The sequence below is a fragment of the Schistocerca americana genome, chromosome 2, assembly GCF_021461395.2.
Source record: "Schistocerca americana isolate TAMUIC-IGC-003095 chromosome 2, iqSchAmer2.1, whole genome shotgun sequence".
NCBI classification, from domain to species: Eukaryota; Metazoa; Arthropoda; class Insecta; order Orthoptera; family Acrididae; genus Schistocerca; species Schistocerca americana.
The window spans coordinates 685,790,854-685,817,858 of NC_060120.1; the positions used below are offsets into that span (position 1 = coordinate 685,790,854).

At 39.2% G+C, this 27,005-nt stretch overlaps 2 protein-coding genes across 17 annotated transcripts in view; one reads left to right on the plus strand and one right to left on the minus strand.

The window, feature by feature from the left end:
* Positions 1-12,500, plus strand: part of LOC124595222 (homocysteine S-methyltransferase 1-like) — a 147,934-nt gene extending 135,434 nt beyond the window's left edge. For 10 of the 11 annotated variants that reach the window (XM_047133874.1, XM_047133869.1, XM_047133867.1 and 7 more), the window contains one exon: positions 12,196-12,500. In XM_047133874.1, coding sequence (XP_046989830.1) covers positions 12,196-12,376 — 181 coding nt within the window. In that variant the 3' untranslated portion in view covers positions 12,377-12,500. The remainder of the gene's footprint in view (positions 1-12,195) is intronic. The other variant, XM_047133877.1, reaches the window with a different exon arrangement.
* A 1,295-nt stretch (positions 12,501-13,795) lies between these two features.
* LOC124592385 (rho guanine nucleotide exchange factor 7) overlaps positions 13,796-27,005 on the minus strand; it is a 126,887-nt gene continuing 113,677 nt past the window's right edge. For 5 of the 6 annotated variants that reach the window (XM_047131833.1, XM_047131827.1, XM_047131828.1 and 2 more), the window contains 2 exons: positions 25,586-25,679; positions 13,796-14,097 (listed from right to left, as the gene is read on the minus strand). In XM_047131833.1, coding sequence (XP_046987789.1) covers positions 13,929-14,097; positions 25,586-25,679 — 263 coding nt within the window. In that variant the 3' untranslated portion in view covers positions 13,796-13,928. The remainder of the gene's footprint in view (positions 14,098-25,585; positions 25,680-27,005) is intronic. The other variant, XM_047131832.1, reaches the window with a different exon arrangement.

The window sequence follows — 27,005 nt, forward strand, 5'->3', positions numbered from 1 at the left end:
ATGCCCTTTCTGCAGAGCTAGTCTGCTTTCTATGTCCTCCTTCCTTCATCCATCATGGGTTATTTTTCTGCCCAGATAGCAGAATTCCTTAACTTCATCTGCTTCGTCATCCCTGATTCTGATGTTAAGTTTCTTGTGGTTCTCATTTCTGCTATATCTCATTGCTTTTGTCTTTCTTCAATCTACTCCATTCCACAGAACCGGAAGTTGTTCTTCACTTCCACTGAAGATAACATTATCACCAGCAAACCTCATCGTTGATAGCTCTTCACCTTAAATTTTAATCCTACTCTTGAACCTTTCTTTTATTGATGTCATTGCTTCTTCAATGTATAGATTTAACAAAAGACTACATATCTGTCATACACTCTTTTTAATCCAAGCATTTCATTCTTGGTCTTCTTCTCTTATTCTTCCCTCTTGATTCTTGTACATACTGTATATTAGCCTCCTTTTCCTATAGCTTACCCCTACTATTCTCATAATTTTGAATACCTTGCACCATTTTACATTGTTGAACACTTCTTCCACATCAATAAATCCTACAAATATAGATTCATTTTCCTTCAGTCTTGCATCCATTATCAGCTACAACATCAGAACTGCCTCTCTGGTGCCTTTACCTTTCCTAGAGCCAAAATAATCTTCATCTAACAGACTCTCAGTTTTCTTTTCCATTCTTCTGTATATTATTCTTGTCAGCAACTAGGATGCATGAAATGTTAAGCTGAGCGTGCAATAATTGTTGCACTTGTCACCTCTTGTATTGTATGGGTGATATTTTTACAAAAGTCAGATGGTATATCGCCAGTTCCACACATTGTGCACACCAGCCTGAATAATCATTTTGTTGACACTTCGCCAATCAAATGTTATCTGTCACTTCTGCTTTATTTGATTGTAAGTTATCCAAAGATCAAAGATCTTCTAAATTTTGATTCTAATATGGGATCCCCATCTCATCCCTGTCAACTCCTGTTTCTTCTTCCATCACGTCATCAGACAAGTCCATCCCCCTAAAAGGCCTTCAATGTACTCTTTCCACCTATCCGCCCTCTTCTCTGCATTTAACAGTGTGATTCCCATTGAACTCTTAATGTTACCACTCTTGCTTTTAATGTCACCAAAGGTTGTTTTGACTTTTCTGTATGCTGAGTCAGTCCTCCTGACAATCATTTCTTTTTCGATTTCTTCACATTTTTCATGAAGCCTATCCACCTTAGCTTTTCTGCACTTCCTGTTTATTTCATTCCTAAGTGAGTTGTATTTCCCCAAATATGTTCGTATTTCCTTCTTATGTCAATCAAGTGAAATATTTCTTCTGATACCCATGGTTTCTTCATAGTTACCTTCTTTGTATTTATGTTTCATTTTCCAACTTCTGTGACTGCCCTTTTTAGAGATGCCCATTCCTCTTCAACTGAATTGCCTACTGAGCTATTCATTATGCAGCATCTATAGCCTCACAGAACTTCAAGTGTATCTCTTTATTCCTTAGTACAGTAGAGTCCTGTTAATCCAAACTAATTGGGACCGGACCCTGTTCAGATTACCGATTTGTTCAAATTAGCCAGAATTACGGTGATGAGTTTCTAGAATCAAGTATTCCAAGCAGATAAATTACACCATGGTAACAAGTGTGAGAACAATGGCTCATTCTCACTCCCTGCCCCTGTTGTTGGGCGTTGTTGAGACCATTGTAGTGTCTGAGGTCAGTTTACTGCCAGTTGGTTCACAAAATGCCTGGTTATGTTAGTTATCGATCACTGGCACGCGTAACGTATTTTTGTCATGAGTAAACAGAAACATACAACATTAACTCTCAAAGAAAAACTGAATGCTTTGAAATGGATAGACAATGGTGAGAATGTATCTAAATTGGCAACAGAACTGGGTGTTGGAAAAAACCATTTGTGATTAGAAGAAGAACAGAGTGAAGCTTGAACAGTCCTGTGCAACGTCTTCAGGAAAAACACTCAAAATTCGACAGACTTTGAAACAGTCTCAGTACGATAAAGTGGATGAAGATCTTTTCCTTTGGTTTACGCAGGAATGAGAAAGGGGAACTCTTTTGAGTGGAGCACTCAATCAGGAGAAGGCTGTTTACCTGAACAAGTTAATGAATGGTGATGAGTCTTTTAGTGCGAGTACAGGTTTCTTGGACAGATTCAAAAAACGCCATGGAATGCATCAGCTAACAATTACTGGAGAGAAGCTTTCTTCTGACTGTGATACAGTGAAGGAATACTTGAGTGAGTTTGAAAAAATGATAAGAGAGGGAAAGTATTATCCCGAACAAATTTATAATGCTGATGAGACTGACCTTAATTTTAGGGCATTGCCAACAAAAATCCTGGCATCAAAGACAGAAGACCATGCTCCTGGTTTCAAAATGTGCAAAGGTCATGTGACTTTATTAGCGTGCAGCAACACTGTTGGTAATCACAAGCTGCCTTTAATGCTGATCGGCAAATCTGCTAGGCCCAGAGCTTTTAAAAACTGCAACATGGAGTCCCTGCCCATATATTATTGCAACCAGAAAAAAGCCTGGATGGGTGGTAGGCTGTTCAAAGAATGGTTTCACGGCCAGTTTGTTCCCTCTGTTTGACAGTTTTCTAGGGAAAGTCATTTTTCTCCCCGTGCAGTCCTTTTGATTGATAACGCGCCAGCACTGAGGAATTATGTGATGGAGAAATTATGGCGAAGTTTTTGCCTCAGAATGTTACACCATTTCTACAGCCGATGCACCAGGGCATACTGCAAACATTAAAACTGATTTACAGAAAACAATTTTTAAGAATTCTGATCCAAGATTATAACATTCCTCGAGTGGAAAAAAATAAAGACCAATGTGAAGGATATTCCACAAGATTTCGGGATTGCAGCCGGATCTCGTCGACTTCTTTCCACGATATTTCGGCTGACAACCCTACAGCCATCTTCAGGCGAGTGTTTGACACTGGAGATTGCTAGTGCAAGTCGCTCTATTTATACATAAAAGTGCCGCAGGCGCGCATGCGCAAGTTACCATAGCATGTGCGCCACCTGTCGATTCCAAGGCCCTCTACAATATTACTGCAGCTATGGAACGCAATCGAATGCGTGAAAAAGTAAAACATGCACGCAGACGTGTCCAAAACAATAAAATGCAAAATTTCAATATTAAAATTAAAATTACTTGTCGCCCGACATGTCAGAAACCATAAAAAGTTTTCTTTTGGTTGAAATTAAAGAAATCAGCGGGTCCCAGGCCTTATTCAATAAAAAGCCGCCATCACGATTAATGAGATTTTCCACAGATTCCTTCACAACTGAATCCCAGAAGGATCTCGATGGGGCCAGGATTTTCGTGGCCGAATAATCCATAGTATGTCCTGTGGAAATACAATGTTCAGCTATGGCCGACTTACTGGGCTGTAAAAGGCAGGTGTGGCGCTCATGTTCAACGCAGCGGTCGTGTACTGTGCGTGTGGTTTGACCAATGTAGGCTTTGCCACACTCGCAAGGTATTTTATAAATTCCAGCCTTCCGTAATCCCAGATCATCCTTGGCTGAGCCCAGAAGAGCACGAGTCTTTGTAGGTGGCCGGAAGATTGCATTCACACGATGTTTCTTTAAAATTCTGTCTACTTTCGATGAAATGTTCCCGACATATGGGAGAAATGCTCTGGACTTAAACAACTCCTTATCCTCTTGATCCTGTGGGTGGTCACGTTTTTTCCTCCTTAAAGCAGTACTGACCTGATGTGCAGAATATCCATTATATGCACCTTTTAGGGGCAGTTTCCCACCCCAACGGCAAGGAAATGTCGTGAACCTCTGTCCACTCCTCTGCCCTCTTTGACAAGGCTATTGGCAGAACAGGGTGACTTCTTATGCCAGAAGTCTTTGACCACCATTGGTGATGATTTTTATTCAAAATTTAAGCAGTCGCGAGTTATGACACCAGGATCAAGGATATTTTGATTACTAGTCAAAGATGCCACCTGTAGTCTATGGGTGTTTCTGTATGATCTGGCTGAACTATGTTAGTGTTAGTCTTAAAACTATATTTATATCCTGCAAATTAACAATCTGCTATTGTGAAACTGGTTCAAAATATTTAATTGGAAAATAATTTGCTAAAACTGCAGTTAGTAATTCCTACCCTCCACTTTTCACACATTACAATAATAGAAATTATTTTACAGAATAAAAGGTGTTGTCAAGGAGAAATTTTTTCGGTTTATTTTCAAATTTTATTATTCTGTGTGCCAGACATCACTGGGCAAGTGATTGAAAATTGTAGTTGCAGCATTGTGCACCCCATTTTGTGCTTAAGATGTTCTTAATGTGGAGTGATGAATGTCATTTTTTTTTTCTTCTGGTTTGTACATCAAGGTTTGTTTTGAGCTTCAATGAATTATTTACAATGAACTTCATGAGGGGCTAAATGTACTGTGAAGCAGTAGTCAGAACACCTAACTACTTAAAAAGACTTCTACAAGGTGATCATGGATGAGCGCCACATATTAGTCTTACGGCATGTTTTTGAGCAATGAAAACTTCCTTTTCAAAAAATGAGTTACACCAAAACATTTTCTATATGGTGTTATATTGAATGAAAATATACAAAATGTCAGCTTAACTGATTTGTCTCTCCCTAATATTTGCAATGATTCTAAGTGCAGATGTGGCTGAACAAAGTTGATTTACGAATTCGAAAATGTACTCTTTCCTGTTGAAAGAATCATCAGTATTGACACCTAAGAATTTTGAAGTTTTCACCCCATTTTTTTATTTCCTCACCATGTGTTACAGTTATTATTCATGTCATATCTTCTTAAAATTGAGAATCAGGTCATTCGTAGAAAATCAGGCAAAAATACTTTTAATACCATTGTTTACCATTCTTCTGTTGGTGCATGTATGCTTGGATTGATTACAACCCTAGTGTTATTCAAAAGAAGAACTTGTGCTTTTTGTGCACAAGATGTTAAATTATTTACAAATATGAACAACAATAGTGGACCTAAGACTGAGTCTTGGGGAACCCCATACATGAATTCTCCCATTGGAAGACTCTCACCTGATTATATTGGTTGAATTACCTATTGGTTGAATTACCAAGTACAACTTTCTGCATTCTTTTGGTTAGATATGACATAATCCATTGTTGGCTACCCCATCAATTCCATAAAACCTTAGTTTATCTAGGAGAATATTGTGATTCACACAATCAACTGTTTTCGATTGGCTGCAGAAAATCCCAACTACTGCTATTTTGTTGATTAATGAACATGAAAATACCATTCTCAGTACAGCAACTCTACTGAAATCCAAACTGTGATTTACTGAGGATGTTATTATTACGCAGGTGAGATACTTCTCTAGAATACATAAGCTTCTCAAAAATTTTGTAAAATGATGTCAGTTGTGAAACAGGTTGGAAGTTATTGATATCTATCCTATCACCTTTCGTATTTAGTGGCTTACAAGGACATATTTTAATCTCTCTGGAAAAAACAGCTTGAGTTAGTGATGCATTACATATTTCACAAACAGCATAGTGAACGCATTATTGTGGCCAAGATAGACACGAAGCCCATGCCTACTACAGTAGTACAAGTTTATATGCCAACTAGGTCTGCAGATGACGAAGAAATTGATGAAATGTATGATGAGATAAAAGAAATTATTCAGGTAGTGAAGGGAGACGAAAATTTAATAGTCGTCGGTGACTGGAATTCGTCAGTAGGAAAAGGGAGAGACGGAAACATAGCAGGTGAATATGGGTTGGGGCTAAGAAATGAAAGAGGAAGCTGCCTGGTAGAATTTTGCACAGAGCATAACTTAATCATAGCTAATACTTGGTTTAAGAATCATGAAAGAAGGTTGTATACATGGAAGAACCCTGGAGATACTGAAAGGTATCAGATAGATTATATAACGGTAAGACAGAGATTTAGGAACCAGGTTTTAAATTGTAAGACATTTCCAGGGGCGGATGTGGACTCTGACCACAATCTATTGGTTATGAACTGTAGATTAAAACTGAAGAAACTGCAAAAAGGTGGGAATTTAAGGAGATGGGACCTGGATAAACTGAAAGAAACAGAGGTTGTACAGAGTTTCAGGGAGACCATAAGGGAACAATTCACAGGAATGGGGGAAAGAAATACAATACAATAGAAGAAGAATGGGTAGCTTTGAGGGATGAAATAGTGAAGGCAGCAGAGGATCAAATGGGTAAAAAGACGAGGGCTAGTAGAAACCCTTGGGTAACAGAAGAAATATTGAATTTAATTGATGAAAGGAGAAAATATAAAAATGCTGTACATGAAGCAGGCAAAAAGGAATACAAACATCTCAAAAATGAGATCGACAGGAAGTGCAAAATGGCTAAGCAGGGATGGCTAGAGGACAAATGTAAGGATGTAGAAGCTTATCTCACTAGGGGCAAGATAGATACTGCCTACAGGAAAATTAAAGAGACCTTTGGAGAAAGGAGAACCACTTGCATGAATATCAAGAGCTTTGATGGAAACCCAGTTCTAAGCAAAGAAGGGAAAGCAGAAAGGTGGAAGGAGTATATAGAGGGCCTATACAAGGGTGATGTACTTGAGGACAATATTATGGAAATGGAAGAGGATGTAGATAAAGATGAAATGGGAGATACAATACTGCGTGAAGAGTTTGACAGAGCACTGAAAGACCTGAGTCGAAACAAGGCCCCGGGAATAGACAACATTCGATTAGAACTACTGACGGCCTTCGGAGAGCCAGTCATGACAAAACTCTACCATCTGGTGAGCAAGATGTATGAGACAGGCGAAATACCCTCAGACTTCAAGAAGAATATAATAGTCCCAATCCCAAAGAAAGCAGGTGTTGACAGATGTGAAAATTACCGAACTATCAGTTTAATAAGTCACAGCTGCAAAATACTAACGCTAATTCTTTACAGACGAATGGAAAAACTGGTAGAAGCCAACCTCGGCGAAGATAGAGAAAGCTTTTGACAATGTTGACTGGAATACTCTCTTTCAAATTGTAAAGGTGGCAGGGGTAAAATACAGGGAGCGAAAGGCTACTTACAATTTGTACAGAAACCAAATGGCAGTTATAAGAGTTGAGGGGCACGAAAGGGAAGCAGTGGTTGGGAAGGGAGCGAGACAGGGTTGTAGCCTATCCTTGATGTTATTCAATCTGTATATTGAGCAAGCAATAAAGGAAGCAAAAGAAAAGTTCGTAGTAGGTATTAAAATCCATGGAGAAGGAATAAAAACTTTGAGGTTTGCCGATGACATTGTACTTCTGTCAGAGACAGCAAAGGACTTGGAAGAGCAGTTGAACGGAATGAACAGTGTCAACAAAAAACGAGGATAATGGAATGTAGTTGAATTAAATCAGGTGATGCTGAGGGAATTAGATTAGGAAATGAGACAATCAAAGTAGTAAAGGAGTTTTGCTATTTGGGGAGCAAAATAACTGATGATGGTCGAAGTAGAGAGGATATAAAATGTAGACTGGCAATGACAAGAAAAGCGTTTCTGAAGAAGAAAAATTTGTTAACATTGAGTATAGATTTAAATGTCAGGAAGTCATTTCTGAAAGTATTTGTATGGAGTGTAGCAATGTATGGAAGTGAAACGTGGACGATAAATAGCTTAGACAAGAAGAGAATAGAAGCTTTCGAAATGTGGTGCTACTGAACAATACTGACGATTAGATGGGTTGATCACATAACTAATGAGGAGGTGTTGAATAGAACTGGGGAGAAGAGGAGCTTGTGGCACAACTTGACTAGAAGAAGGGATCGGTTGGTAGGACATGTTCTGAGACATCGAGGGATCACCAATTTAGTATTGGAGGGCAGCGTGGAGGGTAAAAATCATAGAGGGAGACCAAGAGATGAAAACACTAAGCAGATTCAGAAGGATGTAGGCTCCAATAGGTACTGGGAGATGAAGAAGCTTGTACAGGATAGAGTAGCATGGAGAGCTGCATCAAACCAGTCTCAGGACTGAAGACCACAACAACAACATGTTTCATACTCTATTGGAAACACCATCAAAACCAGATGAGCTTTTATTTATGAGGGAATATATAATTTTCTTACTTTCAGAAGAAGAAGTTGGTGATACATTGATATGATTGATTTTTATATGCTGTGTCTTCAACATGCTGCTGTGATTTTTTCATTGAACTGTTTGTGCCTATATTTTCTGTTATGTTTAGGAAATGATCACGTAACTTCGGACTGATCTTTCTTAGCCCTTCCACACAATTCAGTAGTGATGTTATCCTCTTCTGTTACTGGATGACCTGTCTCTCAGTTCACTACATTCCATATAGCCTTAAGTTGTCAGAATTAGCGATTTCTGACATAGTTTGGTTGTTCCTTCATTAACAAAAAAACATCACTTGGGGAACATGTCCTCAGTATTTTCCCAAATGTATTCAGAAGTTGCAATAAGCCGGCATCAGAGCCATCCTTTGTCTGTTTTTCCTTCTTCCTTCATTCTCTGTCTCTTCACCTTGCTCCACTTTGGGATTTGAGGTCTCTCTCTGTTTATTCTTCACACTACGTGCTCCTGAAGGCCAGACCATGCGTTTGATGCGTTCAGGTGACTGACTAACATGTAATTCCTAGGCCTGGGTAGACAGGTAGGGTTTGCACGTGCCACTGGTACTGGTCAGGCACAGGGAAGGGTGACTGCCTAAGCTGTTACCTTCCCAGTTGCCAATTGGTCCCTCTGTCTGGAGTTTCTGGAGATCAGACCTGTTGTGTGAAGAGTCACCTAAGACAGCTGGAAGGAGCGCACCATCAGAGATGCTAGAAATCATGGGCGATTTTTTTGCAATGAGCTAGTTATCTTCATCTCGGTCAATGTCAAATAACTGTATGTGGAATGAGGCTAAAAATTCAATGACTCTCCCAACTGCAACTCGGTTCCTCATGGTGTCGCATACTGAAGGAGGTCATTTAATCCGTTTATAATTGAGAAAGCTTTTGTTGCAATTGCAGGCTCTGTGAAGTCCTGCTCTCACTTACATAATGGGACTTTGATTCAGGAAACCAATTGTGCTTTTCAAGCACAACTGCTCACAGATATCATGTTCATGTGAAGACCCATCATACACTGAATTCTTTGCGTGGTGTTATTTACACTCAGTTGCTTGATAATGAGACTGAGGGGGAAATCCAATGTTATCTATCTGATCAGGGTTTCACTGTGGTCCATTGGGTAATGAAGGAGGTTGATGCATACTTACTGCCTACACACACTCTTTTCTTAACACCTGATCGAGTAGTGCTTCCATCGAAGATTAAGGCAAGCTATGATGTCATCACGGTCTGATTGTGCATTCCAAAACCGATGCATTGCTAATAGTGTCAGCATTATAACCACATTCGCATGTCCTGTCAAAACACGGCCAAATGTGTTACTTGTGGTAGAAATGCTCACAAGGGCAATTGCCAGCCTCCTCCTCCCCACTGTATCAATTATAAGGGTGACCATGTCACGTCGTACCACAAGTGTCCCATGCATCTCGATGAACGGGTCATTCAGCAGATCCAGGTGAAGGAAAATGTTCCCTACCCTGCTACTCTCAAGTTGTTGGCTAGTCAAAAGCCCTGCATTTTACTATCTAGCACTTATAGTATCATTCTTGCTACACCTTAATCCACGAAGGACATGGCTATGCTGACTAGCAACCTCCAATTCAGGACTATAATTGCGACATCACACAGTATCATGATGACATTCCCAGCTCCTTCTCCTATAGCTGTGCAACAAGCCACCAAATCTTCACCTCCAGTGGCAAAATCAGCTGCTACACAACTGGCAGGACAAAAAGAACTCTCCTGCAAAGACTTTTTATGTCTCTCCAGCCAACAAACAGTTGCGTCTTTGTCTGCCAACCATAAACGTTCTAAAAAAATCAAACAAAGGCAAATGTTCTTCTACTTCCCTGACCTGGAGTTCCTCTTTAATGGTGTCGCAGCATGACAGTCAACTGGCCATCTTCCATTTTGCCAGCACCCACTGCCTGCTGTTTTTTTGCCCTGGAATCTGCAGGCTGACCCAGGCAGAATGCTGATACCTCCATAGATTTCATGGAACAGGATTTTCCAGCCTCTGCACCCTGTACAAGTCTTTGTTGAGTTCCCTTTGTTTGTGCCCTCCTCACTATTCCGTGTTATGACTCTTCTCCAGTGAACATTCATGGCATTAGATCCAACCAGGAGGAATTAAGGTTGCTCTTGGGATCATAACATCCACTTGTTTTCTGCCTCCAATGAAATTATGCCCTTGTGACAACTTTGACCTCTCGCGTTCCTTCTGGTATGCTTTTACTCCCCCCCCTCCCCCCCCAAACAAAACGCATTCCATCTCATGGGGGAGTCGTGCTGCTTATTTGGTTTGGCATTCATAGCCAAACCATCTCCTTGAACATCCAGCTGCAAGCTGTTGCAGTCAACATTTTCCTTCCTCCTTTCACCATTTGTAACATTACATCCCTCTGTAATTTGCTGTCACCAGGGCAGACCTACTCCAGCTTATTGGTCACTCCCTCACCCCGTTTTGCTGCTCAATGACTTTAATGCCCATGATCCGCTTTGGGGCTCTTTGGGAACCTGTCCGAGAAGTTCGCTTGTCGCTGGCTTTCTCAATCAACTCAACCTCATCTGTCTTAACACTGGAGCAGTCACATCTCTATGCAGAAGCTGCCAAACTACCACTTTTGTACTGGCATGATGACCTCCTCAGTGGATAAGGATGCCATTTGTCTTCCGTTCCCAGCCACCCATTCTATACCACATTTTCCGATAACTCCCTTGACTGCCGGTATGGGCGTGCCCATCATTTCTGCTCTCCCAAAGCTTGCTTTTGGCTGCCACTCTGGTTGCTTAACTTCATGCACCCTGCCACATTCCTAACCTTCGCTTTGTGTGGCAGTCCATGTTCATCTTGAATTTCATTCACTTCCGAAGGACACTACTCTGGATTCAATCTATTAATGTAAGTTTCTTGACCTTCGCATGCAACTTAGAGCCATCAGTGTACACGAGGTTCCTACCGCTATGATTGACCACATTGTAGGGTGTGCCTTCGTCATTGGCACTGGTTGTTTTTGGTGTCAGCTTCCAGAACACTGCTCGATTTTTACAGCAGAGCTCTTTGTCCTATATCAGGCCACCCCGTACACCCAATGACAAAGGCTTTTTAATTGTCATTTTCTCCAATTCTCTCAGTGCCCTTCAGAGCCTCTGTGTGCTGGTACACAGTCCATTCCTTAGTAGAACAGGTCCAAGAAAGGTTACACTTGTTGACTGTAGCAGGAGCCACTGTGCTGTTCATGTGGGTTCCTGGTCACATTGGTATGTTAAGAAATGACACTGCTGCCAAGGCTGCAGTCCTCCTACCTCAGCCTGCTAGCTCTTCAATTCCTTCGGGTGATCTCCAAGTTGCCGGCTGTCTGCGGGACGGTGTCACTTTGGCATCACCACTGGTCTTGCCTTCACGGGAACAAGCTCAGAGAAATTAAACCTCTCCCAATGGCTTGGCCAACCTCTTCTCGGCCCTCTAGTCATGAGAAGATAATTTTAGCTATGTTGTGTATTGGACACTGTCTTTTTAACCATGGCTGTTTGTTATGTGGCAATTCCCCACCACTTTGTGCTCATTATCACCAACCTTCCACAGTTCATCATTTTCTGACCCACTGCTCTTTTTTTTAACCACTGATGTTTGAGTGTATGTTTGTCATATGACTTATCAGCCATTTTTAGCGAATGACACATGGGCTGTCAATCACATTTTACTTTTGATCCATCATTGCAATATGGCGAATGACATTTAATCTTTGGTTAGGGACTTCTGATGTCTCTACTGTGTATTTTGTGGACCTTTCTCCAAGGGGAAGTCTTTATTTTTAGCTCTTTTTCCTTCCATCGATTGGGCTTGGCATATAGTCACTTTTAACTTCTTTGTGTTCTTAGGTTATGACAAGGACATCTCAGCTAAGTACAAAGGTGTACAAAGCCCTAAATTCTGTTGTCATTTGTCTGCTACCTAACATTTTAACATCTCCCCTTCCCCTTGACTCCTTTTTGTTTTAGTATATAGTTTAGTTTATGTAACATTACTTTTTCACTTGTGCTTAAGATTTTGTAGTGTGTTAAGTTATGCTCTTGTACTACAGGTGGCATTCTGGAGACAGCTGCAAACCCATTGAATCCTATGTCCACGAATGGCTTGATTTGGGTGTTCAGTATATAGGAGGCTGCTGCAGAACATATCCTGCAGATATTAGTAAAATCCGTGATACTGTCGAGTCATGGACACGTGATCATGTTAGTGGTAAAAATAAAAAAGAATTATAAAAATTCACCTGTTCCAGAGACAGTATGATAAAACTCATCGATTTAATGCTATATATTATTACTCTTGTTGTTAATACCAATATTACAGTTAAAGAAGCATTAAATTTGCTATAGCTTTTATGAATTTTGCAGTTACTTAATTTCTTTCTTTCTTTGCTTGATGGGAACTATGTTCCTTTAAAGTGAGTTTGTTTTGTATTTGTAAAATACAAATCTGCTAATAGAAACTAAACTAAATTCTTCTACCGACATTCTGCAGGCAGGGAAGAAATTAGCTTATGTGAATAGGCATTTAATGGATGTCACTGTGTGTGTCACATCTATGAGCTACAAGTGAGTATTACCTTCCCATAATTTTGCATATTGCTTACATCTTATAATTTCATTATTTTAATGAAAACAAAAACTAAGTTACTTTTCTGAGATGAGGATACAGGTACTGGAGAAGAAATCTTGGTGACACAAATCAAACAAGTAAGAAGACTGATGAACAAGAAGGAAATAAAGGAAGAGTAAATAGACCATTCGATTTCCCCGTAACAGGGCGTCCACATGAAAACCTAAATCTGGATGAGGATTTGAACCACCAACTGCATGTCCAGTATCTTACCACTGCACCATATGTTTACATCATATGTAATGTTGTCTCTTTTATACGTGAGTAATTCGAGTTCTGAAACTGATGAAACATAGAGCACCCTCACAACACAGAAATCAAATGACAACCAATGTAGTGGAATCAGTTGCATCAGTTTAAAAGTATAGAAAAGGCATTTTTATTTTAAACTATTGCAATTTATATGCAGCTGCTACACCACAAGCAGCTTTCAGTAGAATCTGTCTGTTACTTGAAGGAAGTCTAGTACAAAAGTGATTAAAGTTTTTATCTTTGAAACAGGGGAATAACCTCACTACATTTATGTCAGTTTTATTCAGCAAAGGTCCACAATGAATGGCCACTATTACTGAAATGTTCTGGATAATCTACAACCAACCCTGCAAGAGGAATTACAAAAAAAGTTTTTGAAACGTATTGTTTCTTTTTACATTGGATAAGGGTTTTGTACCCAAACTGAATTAATTACATTTCAGAAGAAATTATTGAGCAGCCACATTTGTAGTTAAGGCATAAAGGTAAATAATTTTGCACCACAGTTGGGCACAATAACTTGGTTGAAGCCTAAATGGTATTTTGTATGACATAATTTAAATTTACTGTACCAATGGGAGGGACATTTTACTAAGCCTTATATGTAGTGTCACATGAGCTTCTCCAATATACGAATTGAAAGTTCTTTTAATTGTTGACAAAAATGAAATTGCGAGTAGTTACGATGTTGTCTGTAATAAATAAGCTACAAATGCTGACATTGCACATACAGAATTTCAGAATGACAATGCTTACAAACAAACTCTTAGTCTCTCTTTTTATAGTCTTGTTTATTGAAAATGATAATACAAAATACAAATCACTGGGTATTCATTCATAAAAATTTGCACACATAAACACAAACTGCATATCTCTGCATGAAGTCCATTAAGTAAGAAAAAGTCAGCTTTCTTCCCACTTCAAACCAGCAGACAGCAAGTTGGAACATACTAATTTTTGAAAGGTAGCCCTAGCTTTGGATTCCTCTTCAAGTCTTGCCGAAATTCTAGCAATATCAGCCTGAAGATCTTTCACCTGATCTTTAAGGGCGTAAACAGTGTCAACCAAGCTCCTGTAAATATAAGTAGTGTAATGATAGATTTTTTAAAAATTGTAACAATGAACTGCAGAGCATTTAAAGCTACAAATTATAAAATCAAGGCATTTGTAAGTACAAATACACATGAGAGCCACAATTCAATAACGTGATACATCTCTACTGAAGCTGTCTGTGTAAGTCATTTTGTTTTACTAAGCACTTAATAGTTGCTTTTGATCGTAAAAGACTCTGTGTTGTTGTTGTCTTCAGTCCTGAGACTGGTTTGATGCTACTCTATCCTGTGCAAGCCTCTTCATCTCCCAGTACTTACTGCAACCTACATCCTTCTGAATCTGCTTAGTGTATTCATCTCTTGGTCTCCCTCTATGATTTTTACCCTCCACGGTGCCCTCCAATGCTAAATTTGTGATCCCTTGATGCCTCAGAACATGTCCTACCGACCTATCCCTTCTTCTAGTCAAGTTGTGCCACAAACTCCTCTTCTCCCCAATTCTATTCAATACCTCCTCATTAGTTATGTGATCTACCCACCTAATCTTCAGCATTCTTCTGTAGCACCACATTTCGAAAGCTTCTATTCTCTTCTTGTCCAAACTATTTATCGTCCATGTTTCACTCCATACATGGCTACACTCCATACAAATACTTTCAGAAATGACTTCCTGACATTTAAATCTAGACTCGATGTTAACAAATTTCTCTTCTTCAGAAAAGCTTTTCTTGCCATTGCCAGTCTACATTTTATATCCTCTCTACCTTCACCATCATCAGTTATTTTGCTCCCCAAATAGCAAAACGCCTTTACTACTTTAATTGTCTCATTTCCTAATCTAATTCCCTCAGCATCACCCGACTTAATTCGACTATATTCCATTATCCTCGTTTTGCTTTTGTTGATGTTCATCTTATATCCTCCTTTCAAGACACTGTCCATTCCGTTCAACTGCTCTTCCAAGACCTTTGCTGTCTCTGACAGAATTACAATGTCATCGGTGAACCTCAACGTTTTTATTTCTTCTCCATGGACTTTAATACCTACTCCGATTTTTCTTTTGTTTCCTTTACTGCTTGTTCAATATACAGATTGAATAACATCGGGGACAGGCTACAACCCTGTCTCACTCCCTTCCCAACCGCTGCTTCCCTTTCATGCCCCTCAACTCTTATAACTGCCATCTGGTTTCTGTACAAATTGTAAATAGCCTTTCGCTCCCTGTATTTTACCCCTGCCACCTTTACAATTTGAAAGAGAGTATTCCAGTCAACATTGTCAAAAGCTTTCTCTATCTTCGCCGAGGTTGGCTTCTACCAGTTTTTCCATTCGTCTGTAAAGAATTCGCGTTAGTATTTTGCAGCTGTGACTTATTAAACTGATAGTTCGGTAATTTTCACATCTGTCAACACCTGATTTCTTTGAGATTGGAATTATTATATTCTTCTTGAAGTCTGAGGGTATTTCGCCTGTCTCATACATCTTGCTCACCAGAGTTTTGTCAGGACTGGCTCTCCCAAGGCCGTCAGTAGTTCCAATGGAATGTTGTCTACTCCCGGAGCCTTGTTTCGACTCAGGTCTTTCAGTGCTCTGTCAAACTCTTCACGCAGTATGATATCTCCCATTTCCATAATATTGTCCTCAAGTACATCGCCCTTGTATAGACCCTCTATATACTCCTTCCACCTTTCTGCTTTCCCTTCTTTGCTTAGAACTGGGTTTCCATCAAAGCTCTTGATATTCATGCAAGTGGTTCTCCTTTCTCCAAAGGTCTCTTTAATTTTCCTGTAGGCAGTATCTATCTTACCCCTAGTGAGATAAGCCTCTACATCCTTACATTTGACCTCTAGCCATCCCTGCTTAGCCATTTTGCACTTCCTGTGAATCTCATTTTTGAGACGTTTGTATTCCCTTTTGCCTGCTTCATTTACTGCATTTTTATATTTTCTCCTTTCATCAATTAAATTCAATATTTCTTCTCTTACCCAAGGGTTTCTACTAGCCCTCGTCTTTTTACCTACTTGATTCTCTGCTACCTTCACTACTTCATCCCTCATAGCTACCCATTCTTCTTCTACTGTATTTCTTCCCCCCCCCCCTCCCCCATTCTTGTCTATTGTTCCCTTATGCTCTCCCTGAAACTCTGTACAACCTCTGGTTCTTTCAGTTTATCCAGGTCCCATCTCCTTAAATTCCCACCTTTTTGCAGTTTCTTCAGTTTTAATCTACAGTTCATAACCAATAGATTGTGGTCAGAGTCCACATCTGCCCCTGGAAATGTCCTACAATTTAAAACCTGGTTCCTAAATCTCTGTCTTACCATTATATAATCTATCTTATACCTTCTAGTATCTCCAGGATTCTTCCATGTATATAACCTTCTTTTATGATTCTTGAACCAAGTGTTAGCTATGATTAAGTTATGCTCTGTGCAAAATTCTACCAGATGGCTTCCTCTTTCATTTCTCTCCCCCAATCCATATTCACCCACTATGTTTCCTTCTCTCCCTTTTCCTACTGACGAATTCCAGTCACCCATGACTATTAAATTTTTGTCTCCCTTCACTACATGAATAATTTCTTTTATCTCATCATCTGAAAAGACTCTGTACTTAAGGATATTGCAAATACTCATAATTATTCATTTGAACTATGAAATATAATGAATGAAATACAATACTGCAATAATAATCTTACTAATACGGATAACAAACGGGTCCTAACAAGAGTTTTTGGAAAAAATGATTCTAATAATTTGTCTAAGCTTTCCTTTGCATACAGTTTTATTGCCAGTTTTAATTTATGGTAGTGAGACATGTACTTTTAATGTAAAAAACATTCTAAAACTTTTGTAATGGTAAGTGAGAATAGAAGACTTGCACATTGAGACTTACCAGAAGAGATAGGAAAACAAACAAATGGTTCAGGTGACAGTGTTAAATGGGTAGCCAAGTGAATGGATGGTAGATGAACCAAACAAGTTCTTTGCTGGCTTTCAAGAGACTGGAATAGATGGAGACTAATGGAAGGTGGGTACATGACATTAGAAAACATGCTGCAGCTACATGGATGTGTATAGTTGAAGATCATAACACATGGGAAAGTTTTGAGAAGATCTTTACCCTGAAGAGTGTGCTAAGTGGCAGATGATGCTGATTTACAATAATGCATGTGAATCGTATAGGCCTTTACCAAAATACAGTTTCCATTAAAGGGCAGTACAGATGGTGAAGCCAAGTTCTTGGTTTGCTTAGCAATTCCTGAAACTTCCTGCACACCAGATGTATCTAATACAAGGCACAAAAACTAGGAGAACACCATCTATGAAAGCACTGTTTTAACGACTTCAGGTTTGAAATTATATACATCTCAACTTTTGTATCAATATGTTTAAGACAGTAAGTAGTCATAATATTATCTAATAAATAATTTATCTGTCTGTTTCTAAGATAAATGTATGTACGGACTTATGTGTTATTTTGCTGGAACAACATATTCCATTTATGAAAAAACTAATTTTCACGGGCAATGTATGTTCCCCTCTGAAGATTGGCTTGATCCTAAAACTAATTGTAAGCACAAAAGTCATCAAAAACACTAAAAAGTGGCAGGCTCCGCCTATTTTCTCGCTGTAATATTTCTATAGGAGCCCTCAAACTAATATGCATAAAATCCTATCTAAAGGAATTCATGGAGATAAGGACTTTTGTGCAGTCAGCAAATTCCCAATATAGATTAATTAGTTAGGAGAACTGTGGATTATGGAAAGAAATTCAGTGTTCATTTTCAGGCTTTATCACTGCATTCTAGTTTAAATAAATTTAGAGCTCTAAGTGTGAAGAATAACTCAAGTACACTTAATAGGAATATAATTTGAAAGTATGTAGCCCCCAAACAATGTTTATACTACATAAAAATCTTCTGTTTCTCTGTGCCTTCCTTATTTGGCTTCTCCTCTTTTACTACTGATAATTTTTCACTTTTATGAAAATATGTAAAAGATGCACTTCTCGGGTTTTGCCGCTGGATCATATTGCATAAGTCACGCAATATTTTATCAGTGCAACTGCTTGACATCTTCAGGTGGTGACAGTTGCTGCTGTCACTGCCGCAAGGCACAACTGATGATAATCACACAGGGCGTCCAAATTTATCAGGCTGGGAGCCGCAGAAAGGCCTTCTGCACATGCACTGTAGGCAATGACTGTGCTACCAGACACTCCTGTGGTTAAAAGCTGAATTAAATCTCAGCAGTGCGTTGCATTGAGCCATAAATCAAAAGTTCTTGTTTTCCCTGTTTTGATTTAATGGCTTCCAGGTGGCTCTTACTTGAAAATCTGCCTCATTGTTGGTAACACTGTCTGCCATACAGATAGGTATGGCATCCTTAGCAACACAGTCGCAGAAATATCATGGTGGGGATAAAATTTCAGTCTTTTCGTAAAACATATGATGCCCTGTGTTTGGGCAATGCTGCCGATGATTTATCAGGTTGCCCCAGGCATGTATGACGATGGTATTCGATGCCACATTCTTGCACATATCTGTCTACAGACGCCACATTCAGTAAGGCCCCAGTCATGTTTGACCGAGCACACTAAATTCCTCTATTTTGCTGGTGGCCGAAAAACACACTTGATGTCATGCCTTTTTTCTATTCTTGAAGCTGTGCCACCAAAATAGGGAAGAACTCTGTTCCAATGGGTGCCTCCACATATTCATTTACATCTGTGCTTTGAATTTGCTTAGAATGGAATGCATGGTGTATCTGTCTATCAGAATAGCCATTCAGTTGTAATACTGTTCTTAGGTATTGTAGCTCACCAAGTAGACTGTCTTCATCTGAGACCACATGTAATTTATGTGCCAAAGAGTGTAAGACACTGTTGTGTTATGCAAGGTGATGACAACTTGTGAGCTGCAAATACAGCTCTGTGTAAGTTGATTTGCAGTAGACACTGTGTCCCAGGGTACCATCAACTTTTTTTCTGACCATGACATCCAGGAATGGTAAAATGCCATCCTTCTCCACTTCTATTGCCAACTGCGTATTGGGATGGAGCAAGTTCAGATGCCAGAGAAACACAGGCACTGTCTCTATTCTGTGGGGCCACACCACAAATGTATCATCTACTTATCACCAGAAGTTGAAAGGTTTGAGACTTGCCTACTGCAGTGCTTCTTCCTCAAAGTCTTCCATTAAATAGTTGACCACCATGGGAAACAGAGGACTTCCCTTGGTGACACCATACATTTCTTCAAAATACAGATCACTCAATAAGAAATAAGTTGAGGTAAGCACATGTCTAAACGCTGTCACAATGCCTTTCTCAAACTGTCTGCTGATAAGCTCTAATGAGTCCCATAGAGGTACTTTCATAAATATACAATGTTAAAACTAACTAAAAGATTCAACAGTTGTAGCATATGCATCTTCGGGTGCCCTATGAAGTCCTCTAAATTCCAGATATGGTGATCACACTTGGCTATGCAGATATGGTGATCACACTTGGCTATGAAAGGCCGAACAGTGTAGCAAGATGTATGGCCAGAAAATAAATAGGAGCTCCAACGTTGATCACTATTGGGAGAAGAGGAGTCCCATCCTTACGTATCTTGGGTAGGCCCTGCAGTCTTGGGGAAACTGCAGCTTGTTGGTGTAGTCTCTTAATGACTTTAGAAGGAATAGAAGTCTTCTTGAGAAGATCTAATGTTTTTCTCTGGATCTGGATCTTGCCACTTGAATCGTCTGTTCGCACGCAACAAGCAAGATCATCGAGCAGCCCACAACCTTGCTGTTGTATTCAGCTCATGAGAGAAGGATGTTGACATTCCCCTTGTTGGCAGGTAAAATTACAAGGTCTTTGTCTGCTCTCAAGTCTGACAGAGATTTCCTTTCTGCTGAGCTGGTGTTAAACTTTCTTGGTGTGGCTTGCTCTATTCCAATATATAGTTCACAGTGAAAGTGGAGAAGGATGGCATTTTACCATTCCTCCATGTCATGGTCAGCAGAAATGTCGATGGTACAATGGGATGTAGTGTCTATCACAAATCAACTCAAACGGAGCTGTAGTTGCAGGCCACAAGTTATCATTGCCCTGCACAATGTGATAGTGTCTTATACTCTTTGGTGCATATAGCACCTGCAATCTTAGGTGCCGACAGTCTACTTGGTGAGCTACAAGGCCTAAGAATGCTATTCCAACAGGATGGCAATTCCGATAAGACAGATATGCCATGCTTTCTGTTTAAAGCAAATTCAAAGAACAGACGTTAATGAAGACGAGGAGGCACCCATTCAACGGGGTTCTTGCCCTACTTTTGTGGCAAGTCTTCAAGAATAAAAAGAACCCTAAAAAGGCACATCAAGTGTGTTTTTTGGCCACTAGCAAAACTGAGGAATTTATTGTGCTTGGTCAAAGATGACCATGGTCTTAGGGAATGTGGCATGTTTAAGGTCCCACGCAATGTGGAAAATCTTATATTGGGCAGACAAGTACAAGAATGTTGCGTTGAATAACATTCGTCATACACATCTGGGGCAACCTGATAAATCAGCGCTAGCAGAGCACTACCTGAACAAAGGGCATCATATGTTTTACGAAAAGACTGAAATTTTATCCCCGCCATGATCTTTCTGTGACTGTATTATTAAGGATGCCATACACATCCATACAGCAGACAGTGTCACCAACAGTCACGCAGATTTTCAATTAAGTGTTGCCTGGAATCAAGCACACTGCCATTAAATCAAAATAGGGAAAACAAGAAATTTTTATTTATGGCTCGACGCAACGCACTGATGAGATTTAATTCAGTTTTTAACCACAGGAGCATCTGGCAGCACAGCCATTGCCCACAGCACGTGCACAGAAGGCCTTTCTACGGCTTAAAGCAGGGGGCACTAGGAGTGCCGCTTTCCTCCAACTGCAAGCGTTGTCCCAGGCACGTGAATTGGCCGCTCCTGGCCTGCTGAATTTCAACACTGTCACACGATTATCATCTACCACACCTAGCAGCAGTGACAGCGGCAACTACCACTACCTGAAGATGTTAAGCAGTTCCATTGTTGAAATAATGTGCGATTTGTACAAAACAACCCAGTGGCAAACCCAAGAAGTGTATCTGCAACACCTCTGTCGGGAAAGCATGAAAGGTCACATATAAAAGTTGCTTTGACTGCAATCATTGTGATAAATACACTAAATTATGATCATACATGTGTACATAAAAGTCATTTTAAAGTCGCACATTAACTTTGTGTTAGAGGAACATGCACAATTCACAACTTAGGCTAACATTGTTCTACATTGCCATTTATGAAAAATGCAAGACTTTGAGGGGGCATACTATTTATTGTACAGGGAACACCTTCAATTATACATTTTACAGATATCATACGCATGTCATTTTGAAGAGAAACCTTGAAAGTCTTTTTTCCATGTATACCGCCACAGCGTAGTTTGGTAATTTGACGACAGTCAGCGCTAACTGCAAACATGGAGAGTTCAGATGAGGAGCGAGCTTTCTGTGTGTTGGAGACCGACAAAAGCAGCTGTTCAACAGATGTTTAGAACCAAGTATGGTAAGAAGCCACCAACAAGTAAGGCCATTTACCATTGGCACAACAAATTCATTATGATGGGTTCCTTGTGCCCGGCAAAGAGAAGCGGACGTCCCAGTGTGAGTGAAGTGAATGTGGAGTGCGTACGAGAGATGCTCATAAGGAGTCCAAAGAAAATGGCACATTGTGCATCCCACGAACTCAAAATGGCTCCAATGACAGTGTGGATAGTCCTACAACAGAAGCTGTCTATGAAACCACTCAATTTGGAGCTAATGCAGAAGCTCAATGCTTATGACAAAGACAACAGTTTTGAGTTTTGTTCGCAGTTGCAGCAGTTGAATGATGAGGATGGCACTGTTGATCGTTTAATGTTTAGCAACCAAGCCACTTTTCACACTAAGGGGAAAGTGAACAGGCATAATTGTCGAATCTGGGGTACAAAGTCCACACGAATGCACTGAATTTGAGCGTGATTCCCCAAAGGTAAATGTTTTTTTGTGCCTTCTCATGTCGAAAACTGTACAGGCCATCCTTCTTCGCCGACAGCACTGTCACTGAATATTCCCACATGGACATGTCGCAGCAATGACTGATGCCTCAAATGCAATCAGACTCTCCATTTACCTTTCAGCAGGATGGGGCTCCACTCCATTTTCATTGTGAAGTTCATAGGTACCTGAACATGGGGCTGCTGTATCGGTGGATCAGCCATGCTACAAACGGGGACAGCTGTTTCATGAAATGGCCTCCCCGATCACCAGATCTCACTCCGTGTGACTTTTTTTCTGTAGGGACGCATTCAAGATCTGGTGTATATACCGCCTTTACCACGTGATGTAGCAGAGCTCTGGGAGAGAATAAGGGAAGTTACTGCCACAGTCGACAATGCCATGCTGGGACGGGTATGGCAAGAATTCAATTACCATACTGACGTCTGCCGGGTCACTCATGGTTCACATATCAAATGTCTGTAAAAAAAAAAAAAAAAAAACTTTCAGAGTTTCTCTTCAAAATGCAATAGGTATGACATCTGTACAATGTTTAGTTCTTGCGCAATAAATAACTGAAAGTGTTCCCGGACTTTATGTACACCCTGTATTATTACCTAACAGAGAAATCTTCAAATGGTGATGCCATTGTTCAATTAGGAAGCCTGGCATTCTACATACTTGAACCAACAGACAAATAACTTAGCTAAATCAAAGCTAGCTGATTGGTAGAATGGTTGCTTTTAAAAGCACATGGCAGGTTTCCATCCCCATTCTCCCTCCCAATCTGGGTTTCAACTGCATCACTGATGACCTTGCCATCAACAGTGCATTTAATCTCAATCTTACTTCCTTTTATACTAATACAGACTCACATTGCAGAAAATTTAACAGTTGAGACAGTGGATCCTACCTGTGCAAGGAGAGCATTAAATCTCAATCTTACTTCCTTATATACTAATACATACTCACATTGCAGAAAATTTAACAGTTGAGACAGTGGATCCTACCTGTGCAAGGAATAGAAAATTGCATTACACCTGCTTATATCCTATCAGAGGAAGTGGTAACCACACGGACATATTATGAAGTTTTGTCGTTATGACCCAAGGGAGTACTTTCATATTTTATACAGCCGGACTGTGTTGATATCTGATGATGGCAGTACGGGAGGTCACAGAAACTTTAATTTTTATGATATCATATTACTGAACAGCCAGCACTTGGGAACGATATGTGAACTTCCAGACTGCAAAGAACTACAATAGACTCTTGCTAATCTGGCCATTCCTTGCACATATGGGTGCCGGATTAGTGGAAATGCCAGATTATTGACAGTGTCTTAAATTTAGTGTAAACACAAAGTGATTGCACTTTATTAAATCCAAAGATATATTCATTTTCATAGAAAACTCAGTTCTTGAGTGTCTACCAGTACATATGTGACAGTATCACTCACTATGAAACATGTCCCAAATTTCTAGTCATCACAAAGATGATAAGCGAAGGCAGTATGCTTTATCAGCATTACATTGGTACTGCATGTTTCTGAGTGTTGCATAATGCACTCCAGGAAGATGTCTGCAGATTCAGAACCAGCAGTGTGAGATATCTTCATGTGTCCTTTTCATCATCACTTTCCTCATAACTTTCCTGTCCGCTTTTGATTATCTCTTTGTCTGTTGAAGTTTGGTCATAACTAGTTGCTTGTCCAGCACTGTACTCAGCAGCATTGGCTTTCTGCAAAGAACCTCCGTTCAGCTTATATCTAATTTCAATTTTCTGCTTGAGGTCTAGTTAACATGTTTCCTTCTAGAAACAATGATACTTAACTGCAACAATTTCAAACATGTATAATATTGTTTAACATTGTAATTGAGCAACAACATTGTTGCACATGAGCATTCATTATTGAATGTGTCATTTCTGCTTCGATGACTTGAGACTGGTTGTCGGTGGACTACTGAGAGCCAGATAAATGAGAGTTTAGTGTGCTTGAGTCACACCATACATTAGCCCAGATAATGCTCAATAATAAACAGACAAGCTTCAAATGTTGTAAGATTATTGGCACTTGAGTAGCTGTACAGAGGTACACTACAAACTATAGTGGCAGGTGTTATAATAGGTGCATTGTGCATCATGAAGACATTTCCTGTTGAAATTTTAAGAGTGTATCTCCCAGGAGGAGATGGGTAGGAAAGGGAGAAAAATACAGTGGTACCAGAAGAACCCTTCACCACTCACTTGTACAGTATAGATGCAGATGCACTCAGAACGAAATCCTCAGTTCGCTAATGATATTACACCACAGCTAGCATGTTGTTGGCCAGTTGAGGGTCTGGGAACATTTACAGCATACCATAGGGTTCTGCTCACATGGCTGAAAAAGTGTACAGGTATTTCTATAAACTGAGCACAACACAACCTTCTAGAATTGGCTTGTTTGCTTGTTGGCCATTACTGAAAATATCACAGCCATCAATCACTGGCACACCTATCCCTGGAAGGCTGACTGGCAAAAGGTTAAATTTTCCAATAATGGATAGTCAAAATATTTAATCTTGATAAGTCTGTTTGTCTCCAATCAAGTTGTGGTAATGATGTGTTCAGTTGGCACTATCATATAGACCCTAAGGCTGGTATCATTTTCTATATTGACACTGAACACATTTGCAACTGTACTTGATATGCACTAATGAACTGCTCATTGCTGAACAACATGGGAATACATCATACATGAAATGGCACATGTTGCAAAACTCTGACAGAATACTTTCAAGCCCCAAGCCAGCCACAATATTTGCAATCTGTTCCAAATTACAGGTGTCACCCATTCTTTGACATCATTATTCATCCAATATTTTATCAAATGAACACATGTATGGTTGGAGTTGCCACCAGTCACTTTCAATGAATTAAGGCATCACATGAATATAGTTTGGTAATTAATATGCATAGCATTTTATGACTGGTTGTACAGCATATAGACGGTCTTTTAGCTTAATTTTATCACGTAAAAATATTAGTACCACAAAGAAAATGTCATATACAGTATGTGATGATTAATTTAATAATTAGTTCCATGTTCTTAGTCCAAAGATCTTAGGGTGCTGCAATTTTTACTGGCAACTAAGTCCTGATTGTTCTTACACAGCTGGACTCATTTTGTACCACCCAAGAGTATTTCTTTCTTCTAATTTCTTGTAGACAAATAAATGCATGTGAAACCAGATACTCTGCAAGCTAAACACCGGAAAATATCCATAAAATATCTGAGAAATACACAATTTACAGTGTCATAATCCTTACTTTAAATTAATTTTGTTATCAGTTGTGAAAAGAAAAGCATTTATTAAACCTCTTGATACTGTGTTTTCAGATAAAACTTACTGAAACAACAAATGAAATACTATTCTTAGCAATATTATTGGACTAATAAGTTACACTCACTTTTCCTCCACAATTGTCTGGTTTCCTTCTGTTTCTTCAATTATAATTTTTTCTTCTTCTGCAATCAGCAGTTGTGGATTATCCATTAATGCTGCTAAATGAGAAGAACCAATCATTACAACATTATGTTAAGCAGAACATTCAAAGTAATATATTACATTGCCTGTGGTTAGCAAAATAATGGTAGCTCATACAAAATATCAGAAAAATATTTATAACTTTCTTATTTGGAAGGAAAAGATCACAAATGATCTATTGGCTACATCTACACAATTAAAAAGTCGGTGACTATTTTCTTTATTTATGAAATAAGGAACAGAGATGGCTTCAAACAGATGAACTTTTGATGCTCCTGTAATTTCTCTCTCTTATCCAGAGGAAGCTATTGCAATACGCATCTGAAAGTTAATTCTAAATTTCTCGTATGTCTATGAATATTGCTTAAATAAAAAAATTACAACCACTGCCAATTGTATTTTTTATTGTAATATTTTCTTTACCTATGTTACTGCTTCATTATCTTGTTACATTACATAAATGTCTATTTGCAGCTGTGCTCAAATTATGAGAAATTAAAAGAATCAGTTTCCTTCCGACACTATGACCAAAGACTTCACTAAACAGAGGATACAACACACACAACAGGGGACGGGGAGCAGTGTGTGTGTGTGTGTGTGTGTGTGTGTGTGTGTGTGAGAGAGAGAGAGAGAGAGAGAGAGAGAGAGAGAGAGAGAGAGAGAGAGAGCGCAGGTCGGAGAAGGGGGGAACAATAAAGAGTCATATGAAGCCTATAACTCGAAAAGACAGGCTGATGAAACACCTCTCAAAACATAATTGGTGTAACTTTCTGGCTCTCTTTTTTTTTTTTTTTTTTTTTTTTTTTTTTTTTAAAAAAAAATTGGCACTCATGATGTCATATCAGTGCAAATATCAGACTAACAAAACATTTTGTAAATAACTTTCCTTGTTTCAATTACATGTCCTCATACTCTTTCCACTGACTGTCATATATTTCATTTTGGCGCGTAAGTCAGCTTGTTAATTTATGTTGTCAAAGTGTAATTCAAAGTTCCTCATACTCTTTCCATTGACTGTCACATATTTCATTTTGGCACATAAGTCAACTTGTTAATTTATGTTGTCAAAGTGTAATTCAAAGTTAGTTTACCTAATGTAAGGAATATTTGTGGTGGGTATGAATTGAGACAAAATATCAATTAAGTTATTTTATTATGAATAAATAATTATTCTGAATAACTTTTAATATATGAACAAAATATATTTTTGCAATAGTAAACAAGTATAAACATATAAAAAAATGTAACATCCAAATTCTGAAATAAATTGGTTTTATCACAACTAACAATAGCTTTACACATCATATTTTTTCAAAAATTTTCTGTATGTTCCACACTAAGAA